Source organism: Coturnix japonica, chromosome Z, assembly GCF_054131305.1.
Source record: "Coturnix japonica strain WE chromosome Z, WE-NBRP24, whole genome shotgun sequence".
Lineage (NCBI taxonomy): Eukaryota > Metazoa > Chordata > Aves > Galliformes > Phasianidae > Coturnix > Coturnix japonica.
Window position 1 is genome coordinate 25,707,058 of NC_140702.1, and position 20,198 is coordinate 25,727,255.

The window sequence follows — 20,198 nt, forward strand, 5'->3', positions numbered from 1 at the left end:
TGTTTGCAGTGTGTCTGTCAGCTCTTCAATTTTACATCTGAGTGGTGATGTCTTTTGGCGTGCTTGAAAGTTCAGTTTAACGAAGTTTAATCTGATTCTACCCTGCCTTCTCCAGCAGTGCTCTGGCCCACTTCCAAATGCAGGGGTGTTGGCCATTATGAATTTTGCTTCTGAGATAGGTGCTTTTATCAGCAGTCAGTAGTTTATTTTGGAGGGAGTCAGTCATTAAATCAGCTAGGTACTTGTTTTTCCAGGTCTCTGAAAGAAATCCTGTGTGTGGTTGCCTCTCATATAATAACATTTGAGTAATTCTGTGAAGTAATGAGACCTGTCTCTTTTCTTCTGTTGTGAATTTTTTTTTTCCTACATAGGTCATCCCTGAGGGCTTGTGCAATACCTTGGCTGACATCAGAGATACCTTTCACCTTACTGATGTCTTGTTTTGTCCGTTACCTTTAATATTAATATCTAAGCGATACATTTCTTGAATATAAAATCTGTATTTAGGAAACCAAGGAATCACCATTTGCTTGTGCTTACAATCTAAGTGTTTTCAATCACATTCAGTTTTCATAACTGATATTGAATAACATTAGACTGAGATATAGCACTAGTATGTGTAGTCTCTTCCTTGACTACAGGTGTGACTGTGTGGCGCTGTTTGCTTTAGGTAGACTTACCACAGGAAATCTTCAGACTTCTGGTAACAGCACTTCAGTGGAATTGTCTGTATTATGAAAATGCTTCTTAATAAGCACTTGAAAATGAGAAAACTTACCTACAATAGAGATGTAAAATCTCTTGTGTAGGTAATGGTTACATGATTCCTTTTCCACTGAGAATTAAAAGGTGTGGTGCAAAGGAAATGCCTTCTGGTGAAAAACCTTTAAGGTATAATGAACCTACATTGTAAAAATAAATATGAAAAATATTTACTAATAAATAGGGTTGGTTGATAAAGATGTAACTAATAGCTCTAGAAGCATAAAATTCTCATTCTATATTATATTTTGTTGTCTGAGAGCACTTTAGCTTTTCACATAACCAGTTTTACCTCTGAAATCTGTAGCTGAAAGGCAAAGAAGCTGCCCTGAAGCAGAATCCTTGAAGAAAGAAAAGGTAGTTTTCAGTTCTGAGCTCTGTTTTTAGGTCTGATGCTTCGAATCACTTGGTATTACAAGATTCTGGCAAATCTGACTTGTCTTCTTCCACAAGAACACAAGCAGAACCTGCAAAGTTAGATCTCTATGATTCTTCCATCGATAATAATATATGCATAAATTATTGGGAAAATAGGTATGAGAATGAGTACCTCTCATGCTTTGGATGAATTGCAGGCATAATTGTGTTTCAGCTACTTGTAGTCAACAAAGATCAGAAAACTTTGTTAATGTGAAGTCAAAAGACTTCAAAGATACCTGACCCACACCTGTAGCATTTATTGCTGTATTGACTGTGAATTGTATAATGTTTTTTCAGTTAGCTATTACAGAATTGAGACTTGTGAACTTTGTAATACATGTGTACGTATTATTTGAGTGTTTGTTGCTGGATGTGATTATTACCAGCATAATATGAGCAGCTCTTAAGTGGAGCCTACAGAAATAAAAACATTTTTTTTTCTCTCAGATTTCTACCAAAGTATAAGTGAAAATGTATGTGCACATATATCGGGCCTAAATGCTGCTTTAGGAGACTATATTACTTATCTGTATCATGAGTTACATTACCTTATTTGCCCTCGCAATAACTCCTTTTTATTATTTAAGATTATCTGAGTTTCTCAGGTGGCAATCTCTGTAGCATTAAGAAATAGATTGAAGCATCAAGAGAAAAGAAAATTTTAGCTTAAGGTTTTTTTTTTGTTGTTTTTTTTTTTTTAAGCTTCCCATGTTACCCAAAGCATGGACTTTGGGAAACCTTTTTTTTCAACTTAGGAATAAATGTTTAGTTTGTGTGTAAGCAAAGTGTGAACTGGAGGTTGTACAAAAATCTTAATTGATGTTACAAACTGAGATGTGAATTAATATTTAAGATGAATATAGCATATATGTAGCAATTGCAAGTGAATTTATTATTCTGTTCAACTTCTGATACTTAGGTTTGAATGTTTACAGCTCCATGCGAAGTTGAACGGTTTCCACAACTAAGGGGGTTTAATAGCTTGAAAGCTCGGTCTAGAACTGAGTGTATCAAGTGCAAGGTACCAGATGTACAGCAGTGACGTGTCAGGTGTCTTTCTGATGGCTTGCAACTAATTCTGTGAGCATTCAGGTTTTTCCTAGGACTTCCTCAAGGTTTGGGATGCTAATATATTCTGCCTCTATAGCTTAACTGAAAATACATTAAAAACAAGTCTCCAACAGTGGGTTTTTTTTTTCATGCATTATAATGTAATTTTATGGTATTTGCTTTGTTATTTGTCCATTTGTCCCTGTCATTCTTTTATGTTCCTTTATTACTGGGATTTCCTATGATGTTTAAAACAATTAAATGTATGCTTACTTTTATTTCAGCAGTGTAGTTGAGTAATAGTAGCATGCTACAATAGTTTATGATGATAACAATTTGATGTAAGCAGGGAAGTAACGTTATGTTCAATTCTTCCTAAGAATAATGGCATCTATCTATTACCATGAGAAGAAAGCAGAGTAGAATCTGAATATTGATTTTTAGAATTGTTATAATAATGAATTTAGAGTTTATACTGAAATATTTTGTATTTATCTAACTGTTTTGAAATGATGTTAACTAATTCCAGAACAGCTTCATGCTTATTGTTGGCACTGTCATATGATAGCAGTGCCTTCATAGAACAAAAGCTAGGGGGAGAACTGGTAATTGGTGTGAAATCACTAGGGTCATATTTATCCAGATAAAGTTCTCACACTCTCTTAAAGAAACTCTCACAAAATCTTAAAATGTAGATGCTATAGGGATGGCTTGCAATATCACTTGTGTTGTTCTGTACTTAATGTACATTACAGAAGCTCAGCTGCCAAGTTCCTTTTGGCAGCACACACATTCATGACGAGCTGGTATGAAGAGCAGGAATATTCTGCTTGTGCGTTAAGTAGGAAGGTTTATCTGCCTCCTCCTAATTGCAATTATGGAAAGAAGAGAAATCTTCCAAGTTTTGTAATGGAACATGAATGTTTTTCCTCACGTAAGTTATTAGGTAAGGAACTTCATGGAAGGCTATGCAGTGTGAAGCCTGAATACATGGTTGATTAGGTACACATCACTGAGCTGATACCTTTTAACAGTCATTGCTGACAGACATATCATAAATGATGCTGGAGTTGTGTAGCAGGGCTTAATGCTGCTTAGTTTGCTGTCATTTTACTTTACACCTGAAGATGTGCAGTACCATTAATTTCATTTCTCTTTAAGCTCTATGTATAATGTATTACTAGTAATTTTGCTAAGTAAGATTTTTAGATAAAGAATAAATTCAAGGATGATTATGGGGATGTATATGATGGAATGACTCACAGGCTGGGAATATACCAGTTAACTGATAGTCTCATTCTGTTGAGAAACAACCCCCTGCCCCAAAAACAAAACAAAACAAACCATAAAACCTATAAGAAGCCCTACAAACTAACTAAAGCATGTGAAATTCATCTGAATTTTTTGCAGGGAGTGGAATGAAGGTGGATCGCTAAGACTTTCAAAAGCAATTTAAATTTTACTTTTTTTTTTGAATGTAGGATGGCTGAAGACTTTTGATGATTACTTCAGAGATCAGACGCAGCATATCTTAAATAACATGGTTATAAAACTGCAAGAAGACAACCGGAGGAAGTTTATTTGGTCTGAGATTTCTTACTTTTCAAAATGGTGGGATGGAATAGATAGCCAGAGAAGGGATGCTGTTAAAAGGTTTGAACGCTTTTGCTACTTCTTACATTCCATATTGCATGTTTTGATATCTTGTGTGTAACCGACTGCTTTGTAAACTTGATATTTCACTTGTGATGCAGAATTACTGCAGCTACTCAAGTACTGAATTTTTCTGTTTTGTTTACTGTTTTTCAGTAAAAAATTAAAACTGTTGTGAGAAATACGGTATGATTCTATGACAAATAGAGCCTCATTTCTGACATGCTGAAAAATTTTCCATGTCCAACCTTTAATATGTCAGTCAGATAGAAACTGTGCTGTGATTGTAAACCTAGCTAGCTCCTTTATTTGAAGACATATTTAAGTACTGGCAATTGAATAAAAATAATCTTTCATGGTAGTGATTCATATATAGATTTTTTTCCTTCAGTTACAACACTGTTGTGAAATGAGATTAGTCCTTTTTAAATATATTTTTAAGACACATGGCACTTTCAGTTGTACACCCCCGCTCATATATTTTTAAGATCACAAGTGAAAATGTAATACAAAAGTAAATGTTTTGACTAGACACTGAAGTGAGAAAAGGTGCTCCTTGATAAATGTAAGGATCTAGTTAAAAGTTTTGAAAAACAGGTGTTTAATTTATAATGTGCTTTGCTCCAAGACCAAATCCAACTGTCCATAACTCAACTCTGTCATTCTATTCTGCTTGTACTCCTGTTCTTCAAGATCAGTGGAGTGCAGTATACATTTAGGTGAAATCCTCATGACTGCATGTTTATGGTACCTTGAAAATCTTGAAAATGACATGTAAATAATTTTTTAAAATATTTCTCTAATGCATGAATATTTGCAAGAGTTCTTTTCTGAGATTAAAGAAATACTTCGGAATACCATAAAAGGCAAATGATGTTAAGGAGCTATATGCTTTCTTCAAGGAAATTAGATATTAATTTAAACTGCTGCAACAGTCAGGGAAACTGCACTGGTAACTTTTTACTGTATGATTTACAATACTTTTATTGGTATTATCTGTATTAGCTGATTTTAACAGTTACATGCTAGTGCACAGTAGTAAGACTAAATTATAGAGACAGTCTGCGCTGGAAGCATGATCATTCTATTCGTTGACATCTCAATAGGGAAACTGGATCATCTTGTGTTTCAAGAATCCATTTTAATGAATGAGATATGCTGGAGCTTTTATATAAGTATAATCAACTTTGAAGCTTTATTAAGCTCTCTAAAACAGTAAAAAGAACAGTAGATCAAGGATGGGAGTAGTGCTTTAAATGTAGCTCTTGCTCAGTTGACCTCTAGCACCATAACATGTTCACTATTTTATTTTTGTAATCTACGCATGAAATAGCTTATTTCCTGGCTTGAAAAGAAAAATAACTGCAGTGGAGCTGTAATTATTATTGTACAGCGACATTAAGAAATTCACGGTTCATGTATTCATTTGTTCAGTGTTTGATTAAAAAAAATATAGCCCAGTGATGGAAGTAGCGTAATTCAAATTTTGTTTTTGTTTCCCTTATAAATATGTACTGGATATCCAGAAATTGATTCTAAAAGTGTTTTTTTCCAGATGCAAGGTTTTGATCTCAATTTACATAATTTTCAGGTTGATAAAAGATGGTCAGTTTGAAATAGTAACAGGAGGATGGGTCATGCCTGATGAAGCTTCTGCTCATTACTTCTCTATAATTGACCAAATGATAGAAGGACATCAGTGGTTGGAACAGAACTTGGGTATGTAGACTGAACTAAAAGTTCACTGTGCTCATTCAGCTTTTTAAAAAATATATGCTTAAAAGGCTTTACTTGCTCTGCTTTCTAGCAGTATTAAATCAGACCTTTGTAGTGAAAATTGTAAGACTGACTCTATAGTATTTTAACTGCAGTCTACAGATCAACCAAAAATGAAAAAAACTTCCTAGACAAAGTGGACTTAATGTTCTATCCTGACTTGTTTTAGTGGTCTTTGTTGGTGGTACTTTTTAAAATGATGACAGAGGTCTTCACATTCTTAGAAAATTATTCTGTGTGTCTTGGTCTATTCTGCAATCAGTATATTAATTGGACTTTTACATAAGATTATTAAGAAATAATATTACTAGTAATTGTGAAACCTAAGTTTAATATCAAAATTGTTTGCATTAAAAAAGTAAATAAAGACAGCACATTCACTTTCAGAACCACGAGGAATTATTGCGGTAAGGCGTTTTAGTCTTACTTAGTAAGGAGAACCCCTTCTACAGGGGAATTGCTTATTTTGTGATAGTTTAATGATAGTTTAACATTTTCCTATTTAATTAAATTATTTTGGAAGCCTGTTTTACTATCATAGAATCATAGAATGCCTCGGATTGGAATATTACCTAGTTCCAACCCCTCTTTGCTGTGGGCAGCATGGCCAACTGCATGATCAGACTGCCCAGGAATGCATCACGCCTGGCCTTGAACACCTCCAGGCCTGGGGCATCCTTAGCTTTTCTAGGCAGGCTGTGATAGTGCCTTGCTATATTCCAAGAACTTATTCCTAACATCTAACCTAAAACTTCTTTCTTTCAGTTTAAATCTGTTGCCCCATGTCCTATCACTATCTCCTTGTCAAAAAAGTTAGTCCTCCTCCTGCCTGTAAGCTCCTTTCAAGTACTGGAAGATAATAAGGTTTTCCTGGACCTTTCTATTCTCCCAGTGAAACAATTCCAACTCCTTCAATCTTTCTTTATCGGAGAGGTGCTCCAGCTGTCTGGTCATCTTTGTGCCCCCACCTTCCCCTGCTCTGGGCCTGCTCCAAGAGCTCTGCATCCTTCTCACATGGGGGCTCCAGGCCTGGATGTACTCCAGATGGGGTCTTATAAAGGCAGAATAGAGGGGGAGACAGTCACCTTTCTCTACCTGCTAGCCATCTCTCTTTTGATGCAGCTCAGGTTACCAGTGTCATGTTGGGTTGCAGGCACGTTCTGGCTCATGTCCATCTTTTCTTCCATCAGTACTCTCAAGCTCTTCTCTGCAGGGCTGCTACCAAAGCTTTCATCTTCCAGTCTGTAATCATATCTGTGGTGGCCATGAACCTAGTGCAGTAACTTGCACTTGCCTTTATTGAACCTCATTAGATCCTAGAGGACTCCCCTCGTGACTTTCCTCCACCTGGATGTAGAGCCATTGACAACCCTCTGGCTGTATCCATCCAGCCATAACATCCAATTTAGAGACAAGGAGGTGCTATCATCTACTTTAACATGGTCTCACAGTAATTGCCCTTCCTTTGTCCACCATTGCGGTCACTCCATCATAGAAGGCCACCAGTTTGGTATGATTTGTGCTTGATGAAACCATACTGGCTGTTTTGGATCTTCTACTCATCCCTTACATGCTTTAACCTCTCTCCAGGAGGATCTATCCCTTAATCTTCACAGGCATGGATGTCAGGCTACCTGATCTGTAGTTCCCTTGGTCATCTTTTCTTCCTTATTAGCACTCTCCAGTTCATCAAGTGGCCTGTATTAGACCCTGACCACCAGCTGCCTTTTGTTAGTCCTGTCCCTAATTTTAACCCACAGACAACCTGCTCCCAGCTGTTTCTTAGAGGCAGCTGCTCGCACTCTACCCACTCTCTTTCTGAGAGGCAACTCTCCCACCCCTCCTACTTTACTTAGCCCTTATAAAAAGCTTATTGCCCTCAATGGTGCTACTCCAGTTATGCGAATCATCCCCCTGTGTTTTTGTGATAGCAACAAGATTGTGGTTTTCTAAGTACACCATGGTTTCTAACTCCTGCTTATTTCTCATGCTGTGTGCGTTGATGTAGGAGCACTTCAGCTGGGCTTTTGAACATGTTACTTTCCTAGGTCCCACTAATGTCTGGGACAAAACTGAGGCTTACCATGTTGCTTCCTGAAGTGACAGTGTTCCCTGGCTCTCTGTCACCCACCCCCGCCCTGCGAACCAACAAGCAGCTCTAGTTTAAAGCCCTGGTGATGTTTCGCTTCTCCTTGTCTGTAATGGCCTGTCCCACACCAGCATAACCAGTTTATCGAGGTTGCACATTACATCATAGAGCCTTCAGTGTGACACACTCGCCAGGATTCCAGTACCCAGCCATGAGGATTAATGAGAACACTACCTGCACTTCTGATATATTCATTGGGAAGATGTGAAAAGAAAGTCTTTTTTAGACTTATTTTTCTGTTCCCTGGTTGTAGCATTGTGTGATCTAGCTTGAAATACCAGTAAGTAGTAGTTTCCTGGCTTTATCGTATGTGGTCTCTTCTTCTTGATGCCACAAATGCAGGCCACTGGAGAACAGCAAACTTCTCTAGAGTGGTATTTGTTAAACTGCTATTTCCATAATTATGTCTCACAATTAGGAGATTGGGGGGTTGAAAGTGTATTATAGCAAGAAGATAGTATACTCCCTACTGCTTGCTTGTTTGTTGCTGTTTTTTTGTTGTTGTTTCTTTTTTTATGAGGAGGTAAAAATGCATTCAAAGGAGCCACAGTGAAGAATTAGTTAAACAAGAGATGGATGCAACTTCTCTATTTGCTACTATGAAGTTAAATTAAAAGGCAGTAGTAAATGGTATGATTCTAATGTTTTGCCAGCCAAGTGAATTAATTCATTTTGAAAGAGAAAATAGTCCCAAAGCAAACGTAGTTTAAAATTATTTAAATTACACTGACTGAAAATTAAACAAGTCACATCATGTTTTCATGTTTGCATCGGTTCATTTTCTTTCTACGTTCCTTTCCAATTGTAACATCTGGAAATGACTTAAATGAGAAAGAAGTTTAATTATGCTTCCGTGTAAAGATGTTTGAGACAAAATGAGAATAGTATAACAATATAAGGTACTAATCCCAGTTTTTTTAATGCAGTTAGACGGATGGGCTTGCCCCTAGGATATTTGACTTTTTTTTTTTTTTATGTAATTATCTGTTTAATTCTAGATAGTTAATTTCAAGGTGTGTTCTGCAGGAGGCTTAGTACTCAGATGTGATTTCCTTTAATCTTCTTTGAGATTCTGTATTCAATGGTCTGATTTGAACTATGTTGGTACGTATTTCATTGAGTGAACAGTAAGAATTTTTCATCCCTTTTAACTTTTTACCTCGTCAACAGGAGTAAAACCAAAGTCTGGTTGGGCAGTTGATCCCTTTGGGCATTCACCAACAATGGCCTATCTTCTGAAACGCGCAGGATTTTCAAATATGCTTATACAGAGAGTGCATTACTCAGTTAAAAAATATTTTTCATCTCAGAAGACACTAGAATTCTTCTGGAGACAGAACTGGGGTACGTTTTTCCTTTCTGTTAATGTGTATTATATTTATATAGGGAAATTATGGAGATATCTTGAATAAGTACTCTAAAAATCTTCACAGGTTGTTTAGAGTAGTTTACATTTAAAAAAAAAAAAAAGAAAGAAAAAAGTAGACTTGAAGTTCCATTAAAAAAGAAAGAGGCTGTTAACTTTATTTGAGGATAGTTTGTCTAACAAAAGGGAAAAGTGAATACCTGAACATTAGGGAGGGGATTAAAATATGAATGCTGCCATTTTTTCTGTTGGTCATCTTATCTTTACTGTTTCTTCACTTTTGAATGTGTTTTTGTTTCATTTTCCACATCCCATCTCTTCTTCCCCCTCCCCATATACTGTGTAAGTTGTGCTTTTTTTTTTTTTTTTCATTTTTTTTTCTATTTTCCACTTAAAAACTTTGAACAAAAGTTTAAATGAATGTGCTTTTCCTATGAATCTTTTGTTTTGCTTAGTTATGTTGCTCCAAGTCCTTTTAAGCTGTACAGTGAAGGTATGCAATCAAGTTTATTTTTTGCTTTTTTAAAATAAACTGATATGTCACTGTTTTGTCAGTACAGAGCATAGGAAGTTTTTTTACACTTGCTATTGAAAGGTAGTGATGATTTTGAAGTTTTATAGTATCTGTATGTTGTTAATCAGAAATTGTAGTGAGAAAGGTACTCAGGGAAGGCAATTTGGAAGAAGACATAAAACTGTGAAATAAGCAGTTTTTTAGGAACAGTTCGTAGTTTTTAATGTTGGTACATACATGCATAAATGACGTGAATAGTAATGGTGTAGTGTTCGTATTTCAGAAGAAGGCTTTTCAAAAGAGATCACAGATCAAAGCTCAAAGCATACTCATATGTCATAATATGTAGATGTAAATTTTGGAATACCTTCTTTTGAGAAGGATAAAATTTGTATACAGCTTTAATCCTAGTGGGATGAACTTCAGAGAATGGACTGACTAACTGGAAAATTTAAGAATTCGAAAGTGATCTCAAGCTTACATTGAAGTATATGCACTTCTACTTATGAGTACTTAAAATCTGTTTTACAAGAATGTAGAATCAACAGGTAAAGAAAGTCATGTATTCCAGAAATCCAGATACTGCTAAGGCTCATCAACTCAGACATGTAAAAGTGAATAACATCATATTTATTTATTATGAGGGAAGTGGTTGCTTCATTTTATTTATGTGTAGCTTTTTATTTTTGTTCACTTAAAGTACAAAAATATTTTTATTAACCTCATCAGTTCTGGAAATAGCCAGCTTTATGTGAGTGGAAAAATCCCTAACATTTTCTTCTTTTATTTCCAAACTAGTTCATGCTTTGTTGGGATTCCAGTTGTGTTTGATCAGTTTTTAGCCTGTATTTAAAGTTTCTGCATAGAATCCAGATACAGATATTCAAAGCAAGAAAATGTCTTGGTCTTGGATTGAGGTAGTGGAACTGATTTAGTTCTGGCAAGTTAAGAATTTATGGTAAAGGTGTGCTCTATTTGTTTAATTCCAGATTTGGGATCCAGTACAGATATCCTTTGCCATATGATGCCTTTCTATAGCTATGATGTTCCTCATACTTGTGGTCCAGATCCAAAAATCTGCTGCCAGTTTGATTTCAAACGGCTTCCTGGAGGCAGAGTAAGCTGTCCATGGAGAGTCCCACCTGAAGCCATTCACTCTGGAAACGTTCAACACAGGTACCGTTTTTTTTATATTCTGAAGAAAATTACTTCAGAAAACAAACAAATGAAAAACTGCGCTGTTCTAAGATGACTACTGTGATTAGCTTGGTGAGTTTATGTAGTTCTTAAGTATAGTAGGAAAATAATACCTAGTATTTGCTATTAAGTTCAAAGTTTAGCTAGACAGTGAAGTTTGAAATAGGTGATAATTAAGGAAGAAGCATTTCATTTCTGTTTTTCCTTTTCTTGTCATGTGAGTTTTCAAGTTTTATCAGCTCTGGTAAATCCTGGTTGTAGGCATGCTAATTTTTTTCTGTTTTCCTGCTCACTTGGTCCTTGCTGGCAGTGTTACTGCAGAACACCCAGTAAAACTGTACATGTTTGGTAATCAAAACAAGAAGAGGAAAAAAAAACTTCAGATGTGTCTGTTCAGGTTGTCACTTCAGTTTACCTCACTGTTTCCAATCCTTGCCCCTTTCCCTGCCCACACCCCACCCCATTCACTCTGATTCTGAGCACCTATGTTCTTAAATACAGGTCAGAATTCTTGACTAATTTGATGCATCTAAGGATCTGTATTTGGTCAGGATTGTAATGTCAGTGTAACTGGGCATTCACTGGTACAGCTCTGAAGCATCAGTATTATGCAAGTTGAAGTATATAAGTGACTTCTGGGTGTGAGTGGGTTATTTAGCTCCTTCAGTATCAGAATAATGGTTTGTGGTCCTCGTTGCAGAAATTCTATGAAACATTCTAACATGTATTAACAAAACAGAAAAAACGACAGTCATGGAGGTAATACTGTGTGTGTTTGTCAGATATCTTTTTTGTTCTTTATTTTGTGTTTCTGTGGTTTTAACCACTTTGATGTGGACCAAAGCCATATTTCATAAACTTTTTATAATTTTTAAGCTTAAACTGTAGAAAATATGGAACGGTGTTAGAGAGTTCATCTTAAAGGGAAATGGAATGCAAATCTACATTTGGAAAGTTCTGGTAAATGTGTGCTGAATAACTGATGAAAGCAGCATGGAGAAAGGGGTTTCCTGATTTTGGACGGTAAATTTATGTAATGCTATAATTGAGATTGGTCCAATTCTCTTAATTCTATATTTATTTTCAATATTCTACAGTGAAAGGGCTTTCAGTACAAAATCCAGTTAGTAGATATGTAATGTGGCTTGCTGCAATTTTTGTGAATTCAAGATGGTTTGTCCCCTTCCAATGGAAGATTTAAGGGATAGCAGGGATAGCACAGCTTAGTATTCTGTAACTGCAGTACAGTGAGATATTTTCCCACAGTATATCCTCACAGCACTTGGCAATCTGTGGCCTAGGTTTCTTAGTGTAAATGCTTTAAATGAATCTATATCCTGTGTCTTGTGTGTCCTGTTTAGAAACTAAACATATTCAGATGCAATCCAGTTCAGTTTTTGAAACAAAAAAATGAATTGTTTTGATACTGTTAAGAATTAAATTTCAAAGTTTTACATATCCATTTATTTGACCTTTTTTCAAACAATATAAATCATAAGATGGAACTGCTAAAGTTCTGGGTTGTTTATTTTTTTCCAGAAAGACTGTATTCTGTGGTAGTTTACTGCCTTCAGGCCTAGCATAACATCTGTGCGTACAAGAGAAGTCTATGGAGGTGTTCAAAATTATTGCAGATTATTGAGTATGACAGATGTTAAGAATAGGAGGGTGACTTTAAAGTTTTAGTCTAGATGCTGATGATTAAAAGTGAGCTACTGTCATCAGAAATGTGATTTGTAACATTAAAAAAAATACATATATCACAACTGTCATCTTTTAGAACTAGAAATGATGACAGGAAAAAAGTAGTTTTATTTGAAAGTAGAAAAATGAAAGGTGAAAGTGATGAGAGAGCAATAGTTAAGATAGAGTGCAGGTTAAAAAAATTACTTTCTGAGTACTTATCAGTAGTAAGGAAAAGCTCACGTGTACTTAGGTCCCTGTTACATACTGAAAAATCTTGATTATGTGACTCAATTTGTTGCAACAAATGTATGTATGAGTGACAGATGGTTTAACAAATACTTGGAATGTGCTGGCTATGAGGATAAAATGGAAAGCCAGTTTGAATTTTATTTATTTATAAGTCTCAACTTATCTGGGAGCTTCCACGATGCCACTTTTGCATAGCAATTTAAATTAGACCTTGTGTAAGAAATGGTTCCTTCATCATGTTACATGTAATTGATGAAAGATGAGGCAAATATTTTTGTGAAGGTGTCATCATGTTGAAGTATCTCGAGTCTCACTGTGGTCTCAAAAACTTTTCAGTAGGTAATTGGCGACTGTAGATACATTCTGGTGTCTTAGCATAGAATTGCAGCAGGTTGGCAGATGCTGTAAAATAGACTCATTGTCTTGGTGTTCAGAGACTGGCTTCTTTTCATTTGTAAAATAAAAAAGAGCATAAGAATTTCCACTTTAATAGTGGAAATTATGGAGTTCAAATAACTCCATTAAAATATGGGAAATGCTGGTTTTCTGGAGAGCGCTAGAAGTATTACTCATTTAAAGAAAATGTTGAAAATTTTAGAAAATAAAATTTTCTGGTTGGGCCTATGTAACAGAAGTTTTACAGAAAAGATGTGAAAAATACAGGAGTGATAGGAAAATCTATATGTCATGAGCTTTCCAAGGCAAAGGTCTGTAGCACAGTCATATCTCTCATTTCTGGTTTGTTTCTTGAGTCTGAAAAAAAAATATAGGAGATCTCTACTACATGGATCGAATGAAGTAGTATTTGATACATTAAATTTAGAGGCAGGGTTTACATCACTGACCTTTAATCAATGCTAGAATTGCAATTAAATTGATGAAAGACATCTCAAATACTCAGATGGGGTTGCTTTTGATTTCAATACTGTTATGGCTTTATGTGCATTCTAAAGAAATATTTGATTGAGAACTTCAGGCTAGTAGCTGTTGGATTTATAGTTGCCCTGGAAGTTAATTGTAATAAAAGCAAGGAATGAGAGAGCAGCCTAATTGAAAGCCTGTCCTTTTGAAATTATACCGCAGAACAGCATTGGTTATAAAGATTGTACATGCCTAGTCTTTCAACCATATGCTCATCTGTATTTTGAAGTTCTAGCTTTTCGGCAAACAACTTGTACATGATTTAAAAGATTAGTCCTACTTGCAGGAAAATACAGCTTTTTTCTTTTTGCTTTTTTTTTTTTTTTTCTCTCCTTGAATGGTATTGGATTGTTGTTTGAGGAAGCATATCTTGTTTTGATGACATCTCTTTCCCGTTTTTAGATACAGGAAAGAATTAGAACGGCAAAATTAGAACTTGGTTCTCTACAGGCATGGAAAATGGGCTTTCTTCCCTTACTGCTCAGAAGCCGTTTTCAGCTTTTTTTCTCTTTATAACTGCCAGCATTGCTTAATATGTAACTGGCGAGTAGAATTAGAATCATAGAATCACTCAGGTTGGAAAAGACTTTCAAGACCATAGAGTCCAACCATCACCTAACCATACTAATCTAACTAACAACCCTCCACTAAGTTGTATCCCCGAGCACCACATCCAGATGGTTTTTAAACATACCCAGGGATGGTGACCCAGCCGCTTCCCTGGGGAGCCTATTCCAGTGCTTCAATTAATTAAAATGCTTATGTTGGCATTAGTGTTTGCTTTTGATCTTAGATTCTTGAGATTGGTGGCCTAGTAGGAAGTACTTACCATGCATAAAGATCTCCTTCACAAAATCACAATGCAATATCAAGCTGCAGATCAACCATATAGTTTTGTCTTCTAGTTGAGGTTATAGAGTGAAGAGTGAGAGCCTCATGGTTAATGTGTTGTATGGGCTTAAGTCGTGACTTCACAGTCCCTGTTATAAATGTGTCATATCAGAATAGCTATTAACTGCTGCAAAATTTCTTCTGCTATCCACAGGTTGCTGCTCCTCCTTCGTTTAACAGCAGGAGAAACTATCCTTGTCAATTGTTTTTATTGTTGATGTTGTTACTGATTTGGCCTATTTATGTTATGTTGATGTATTGAGAAATGTATAATGTGTTTTGTCAACAGTTATAGGAGTTTTTAACAGTTTAAGAAGCCAGTAAAACGGTGTTGCTGCTGTTATAATATAGCCATTGTTACGTGACTAGTAAGCATTTATCATGACGCATCCATATGGTTTTCACATTTTTATTCAGAAGGATAGAATAAACGTATTCTCAAAGCCTACCTGATATCTTGCTGAGGGAGCAGAAAGTGTCTTTTTGAATGTTTGTTTTTTCTACAAAAGTATTTTTCATCTTCTGCAAGTTTGGCCTGCAGGTTTTTGATGACTTTTTCTTTCTTACTACTACCTCTGAGAGTCATTTAGGAAGTTACTAGAGAGCAACTTTTCCTGAATTTTTAGTAGAAGATACACTTGACATGCTACATCAGATTTTTCATTGGTGCTTTGCCACAGAACTAGTTTGAAACTACGTTGTGCTGGATCCTACCGCTCCCCTAAAAGTATCTAGGTATCCTATAGAAAATGTACATTGAGGTAATGGCAAATAGCACTAATGAATTCTGCAGTGAATTTGGAAAAAAACAGCTACACAAAGACATTGAGAAGAGATACCAAAGGCCAGTACACCAGTAACTTACCTTTCCTGGAGTCCTGTACTTTTCAAGAGGCTCTAAAACATTTTCCAAACGATAAGAGTGTAATGGAAAATGTAGTCTGGCTTCTTATAAGGTAGAATTACCAAATTTTCTGTTATGTCAGTTGTTTTGTTTGTTGCATGAGAAGTAAGACTTCACATTTAAATCAGCATCCTGTTGGATGTCATGGCAAATATTGATTAATACTTGGTAATACTGATAACTATTTGGTAATCTGAACTATAAAGTGTGCTCCTGCCTCCCCTCTCTGTCTTTACTATAGCAGAGTTGTTTGTAATCTCATGTTGGCAGAACTGTAGTTGTTCAACTGAAGGTTCTGTGCTGATATCTTCCTCTTACCACTATACATTCAGATGTGTTTACTCAATACTTATAAAATTGGATAAGAAAATGAATAAACATTGACTTGCTGATCAAATATGGGTTTATGGATTTCAAAGGTACCAAATATGTTTCAATTCTTACAGAAATGTTTATATGTTGAGAACAAATTCAAACTAGATGATGGCAGAACATCTGTTAAAATTCTGGGAGAAAAAGGTTACTGGAGTCTGGAGTTAGCTGCTATTTTCAATTTAAAACTTCATCTCATTCCTACTTGTGTTCTCTTGTACATGTTACTATAATTTGTAATCCCTAATAAAATTATTTTATGCATGTTTAATTGAAGAGGATAAATGTCTCAAGATTTTGGTATTGACCTTTTCAATAGCCCAGGCTTCAAACTTTTAACTCCTATTATTCTTAACCTGCTGCTTAATGACAGAAACATATTTTCTCTGTCAAAGAACTGAGCAGATGACAAAGTAGAATTTTACTGCTTTTTCCTTTTTTTTTTTTTTTTTTTTTTTTTTTAAATTGCCCGATTGGTTGGTTTTGTGTGTTTGTTTTTTTAAGGCTGTTTTTGAGGTTAGAGAGCTTGACTCTAAGACAGGAAAGAAGCTGGCTGAAGGGGAAACAGTGGTTATTAATAGTGGTCTTCCAAAAGAAATCTTTTTGCAAGGCTGAAGTACCTCCAAGATTAATTTATGGGCAGTTATTCTGTCAAGGATACTAAGGTGTGAAGTAAGATGTCTGAGTGAATTACAGGAGGGGGATGAGAAGAGCTTGCTTATTATTTTAAGAAAGGGCTGGAAAGGATTAGGATTGTTATCTAAACATAAAGCAGGTAGACATAATTTAAACTGTTAGTTCTGGCACAGGGGCAAATTGATGCAGACTAACCTACTGTTTATATGGTCTTGAAAAGCTTTTTGAAAGATTTAATTAGCACAGTTTCAGCAGCACAGTTGGTTGAATGTGGTGCCCCAGTAGAGGGAATTGCATCTTGCTTTTAGTTACAGAGTGGAACAGTGTGTTGCATGTCTTTCTTTTTTGCAGTCACCCTAATGCACAGCTTGATGTCATATAATTATTGCAAATACTAATCTTTATTCTTCTGTTTTCTGAATTATTTTGTTTGTTTTTGAAGGGCTTGGATGATTTTAGATCAATACAGAAAGAAGTCAAAGCTTTTCCGTACTAAAGTTCTGCTGGCTCCACTAGGGGATGATTTCCGTTATGTTGAGAGCTCAGAATGGGATCAGCAGTACCAGAATTATCAGAAGTTGTTTGATTATATGAATTCTCATCCTGAATTGCACGTTAAGGTAAATACAAATCTTCATGTTTGTGGAGAGAACTTTCTCAATATTCTGAAATACAATGGTAAAACACGAGTAGTATCAAAGCAAAACATTCCCAGAAATACTATTTGCTTGAAAATTCTAAATAATATTCAAACTAGATAACTTTTATTTCATAGGGTTCGAGTTTCGTTATTTTAAGGCTCTCAGGGTTTGTCTTTGTTATTTGAAATAATTGTTTGTGTTTTCTCACTGGAAATTTAGGAAACTTACGTCGCTATGCTTGGGTCCTCTTGCTTTTATGGCCTACTGTGCTGCTAAACAAACAAAAAAAGTTAACTGAAGAGCTATTGTTTGCATATATTTTTACTGTCAAAATAATACTGTTTAATACAGTAGAATCTGTCATTAACCTGACTACAGAAGTAGTGAATTATCAGATAAGATTAGCTGTATTCAGGTGACGGTATCTTTATTCTTTCATTCTATTATGTAGACCGTGTACTTCGAAGTCTTCTACAGTATATGCTTTCTGAACTCTTGTTACCTTTTCATCATCTCTTAGCATAGGAATAAGAGGTAGTGGATCAGTCTTTGTTTTTCTTATGTATGAAGTGAGACAGCTATTTTTTTCCCCATAATTAGTCTTTTTAAACCTGGTCTACCATTTTCACTTCTTTTTCAGTTTGTGCGTATAGTATATCCCTAACTTCTCTCAAATCTCCCCCATTATCCTAATCCTGCAGATTTGAGTAGTGCATTAGTTCTTCCTGCTGGCTTCTTGACTAGTGTTCTGTGTAAGAAGGATGATTTCTTGGGCTCATAGCTTGTCTGAAAGCTGAATTTCAGCATCTGTCTCCTATGAGGTATGGATGACGTGACAAATGTGAATGTTTACAATGGGAAAGGGATAGACCTAGAAAATACTCTTTGGTCATCTTGCTATCACTAGCTTTACTAGACTGACCAGTGGTTATTCTTTGGGCGCTAAGAGCAATAGATTTTCTGTTGTCTCATTTCCTATTAATCAGAGCTACGTGAATTCAACAGTGGGTCAAAAGTTGTGGGCTCTGTCTCTGATGATCTTCAAGGACCATTTCTGTAAGGTTCTGCTCTCAGGGGTCAGCTATTATGGTTTTGTTAGCCCTTGCCTTATCCACACGGATTAATGCTTTGGGAATCACAAGAGGTAGCAAGCCCTTTTTCTTGTTTTCAAAACTTATGCACAAAAATCAAGTTAATATATTTATCTGGAGCACTGCGTCCAGGCCTGTGGCCCCCAGCACAAGAAAGACATGGAGCTCTTGGAACAGGTCCAGAGGAGGGCTACTGAGATGATCAGAGATCTGGAGTGCCTCTCCTATGAAGAAAGTTTGAGGGAACTGGATTTGTTTAGCTTGGAGAAGAGAAGGCTCCAGGGAGACCTCATTGTGGCCTTCTGGTACTTGAAGGAATCATATAAACAGGAAGGGCAGTGACTGTTTACGAGCATGGGTAGTGACAGGACAAGGGGGGGAATGGTTTTGAACGAAGACAGAGGAGATTTAGGTTAGCTATTAGGAGGAAGTTTTTTACTCAGAGGGTGGTGATACACTGGAACAGGTTACCCAGAGATGTTGTGGATGCCCCATCCCTGGAGGCATTCAAGGCCAGGCTGGATGTGGCTCTGGGCAGCCTGGTCTGGTGTTTGGTGATGCTGCCTGTGGCATCAGGGTTGAGACAAGGTGATCATTGTGGTTCTTTTCAATCCAGGCCACTTTATGATTCTGTGATTCAAACAATTGATACCTAAAGTGCATTGTTTACATGCAGCACTATTAGCCCTATCTTCCATCTCTTTATTTATTTAGTTAGTTTTTTATTTAGTTTTTTTGCTTCTTTCCTTTTTTTTTTTTTTTTTTTTTTTTTTTTAAATTTAGGATATTGGTTTATTTATGCTTGGAAATATTAACTTAGCAGCAGAACTTGCACCCTGCACTCTCTGCTGCACCTTCCTGAGTGAACTTGAACTCAACAGGCAAATAAAAAGTCATGTTCAACCTCCTAAGAACCTGGAATATATACAGTTCACCGTCCTGCCTTAAGAGCTCTGATGACTAGGATTTTAATTGTTGCACAAGGTAGTGGTCAGTCTGCCTTTGTACCCCTCAATCTTGGAGGTTCTGTCTTTTTATCGTGCTAGATCTCAGTAAACAATTTCTTCAAATGTAGAATAAAAAAAAAAAAATTAACAGAATTTATTGGCATTCATTTCTGATTTTCTATCAGCAGTCACCTGGAATTCTACATATGGTATAGATTCTAGATTTTGGTGTATTACATTCAGTTTCTTGTTTAGTCCAGATGTCAACTTAGATAATACTGAGGAAATACTTGGCTCATATATTAGACTTGCACAAGAAAATACTTCCACTGCTTTTTGAAAATTAGCTTGTATTTTGGATATTAATGCATACTTAAAATGGGGAAAGAAGTTTTTCGTATTTCTACACCATGAAATTCATGAAGAACTTCTGAAAGAATCATTACCCTCATCTGAAAAGAGCTCAGGGAAACCCTAGATTTCTGTTATATTTCTTCTTCAAGGCTGACATATTCCTGGAATGTGTGAGTATCATTCTCTTCATATGTCTAAATAAAGAAATTGGAACTATAGTCATTTTAATTTTCTTCCAGGCCCAGTTTGGAACTTTATCAGATTACTTTGAAGCTCTTCGCAAAGAAAGTAATTTGGGTGAAAGGAGCAGCAGCTCAATTTTCCCTGTTTTAAGTGGAGACTTTTTCACCTATGCAGACAGGGATCATCATTACTGGAGTGGATATTTTACATCACGACCCTTCTATAAACGGCTGGATAGAGTCTTGGAATCCTACTTACGGTAAGTAGTGTTATCCAATAAATACATAACATGTTATTTAATATGTGAGAGGTGAATGTGTAAATAAGTTTGTTGGTTAGGTGGAAAACTGATAGGAAGTCTGTATTTTAAATTTAGCAGTAATAAATAGCGCAGTGGCTTCCCAGTGGTTAGGAATGATGATTAGTCAGTATACCT

The 20,198-nt window shown here is 35.9% G+C and overlaps 1 protein-coding gene across 3 annotated transcripts in view; it reads left to right on the top strand.

Moving 5' to 3' along the window:
• Window positions 1-20,198, top strand: part of MAN2A1 (mannosidase alpha class 2A member 1) — a 101,191-nt gene that overhangs the window by 19,169 nt on the left and 61,824 nt on the right. For all 3 annotated transcript variants that reach the window (XR_014939255.1, XM_015849447.2, XM_085528492.1), the window contains exons 4-9: window positions 3,714-3,885; window positions 5,477-5,604; window positions 8,981-9,154; window positions 10,680-10,866; window positions 16,989-17,166; window positions 19,819-20,021. Coding sequence is in view for 2 of the 3 variants with exons in the window: in XM_015849447.2 (XP_015704933.2) it covers window positions 3,714-3,885; window positions 5,477-5,604; window positions 8,981-9,154; window positions 10,680-10,866; window positions 16,989-17,166; window positions 19,819-20,021 (1,042 nt within the window). In the remaining variant the exon portion in view is untranslated. The remainder of the gene's footprint in view (window positions 1-3,713; window positions 3,886-5,476; window positions 5,605-8,980; window positions 9,155-10,679; window positions 10,867-16,988; window positions 17,167-19,818; window positions 20,022-20,198) is intronic.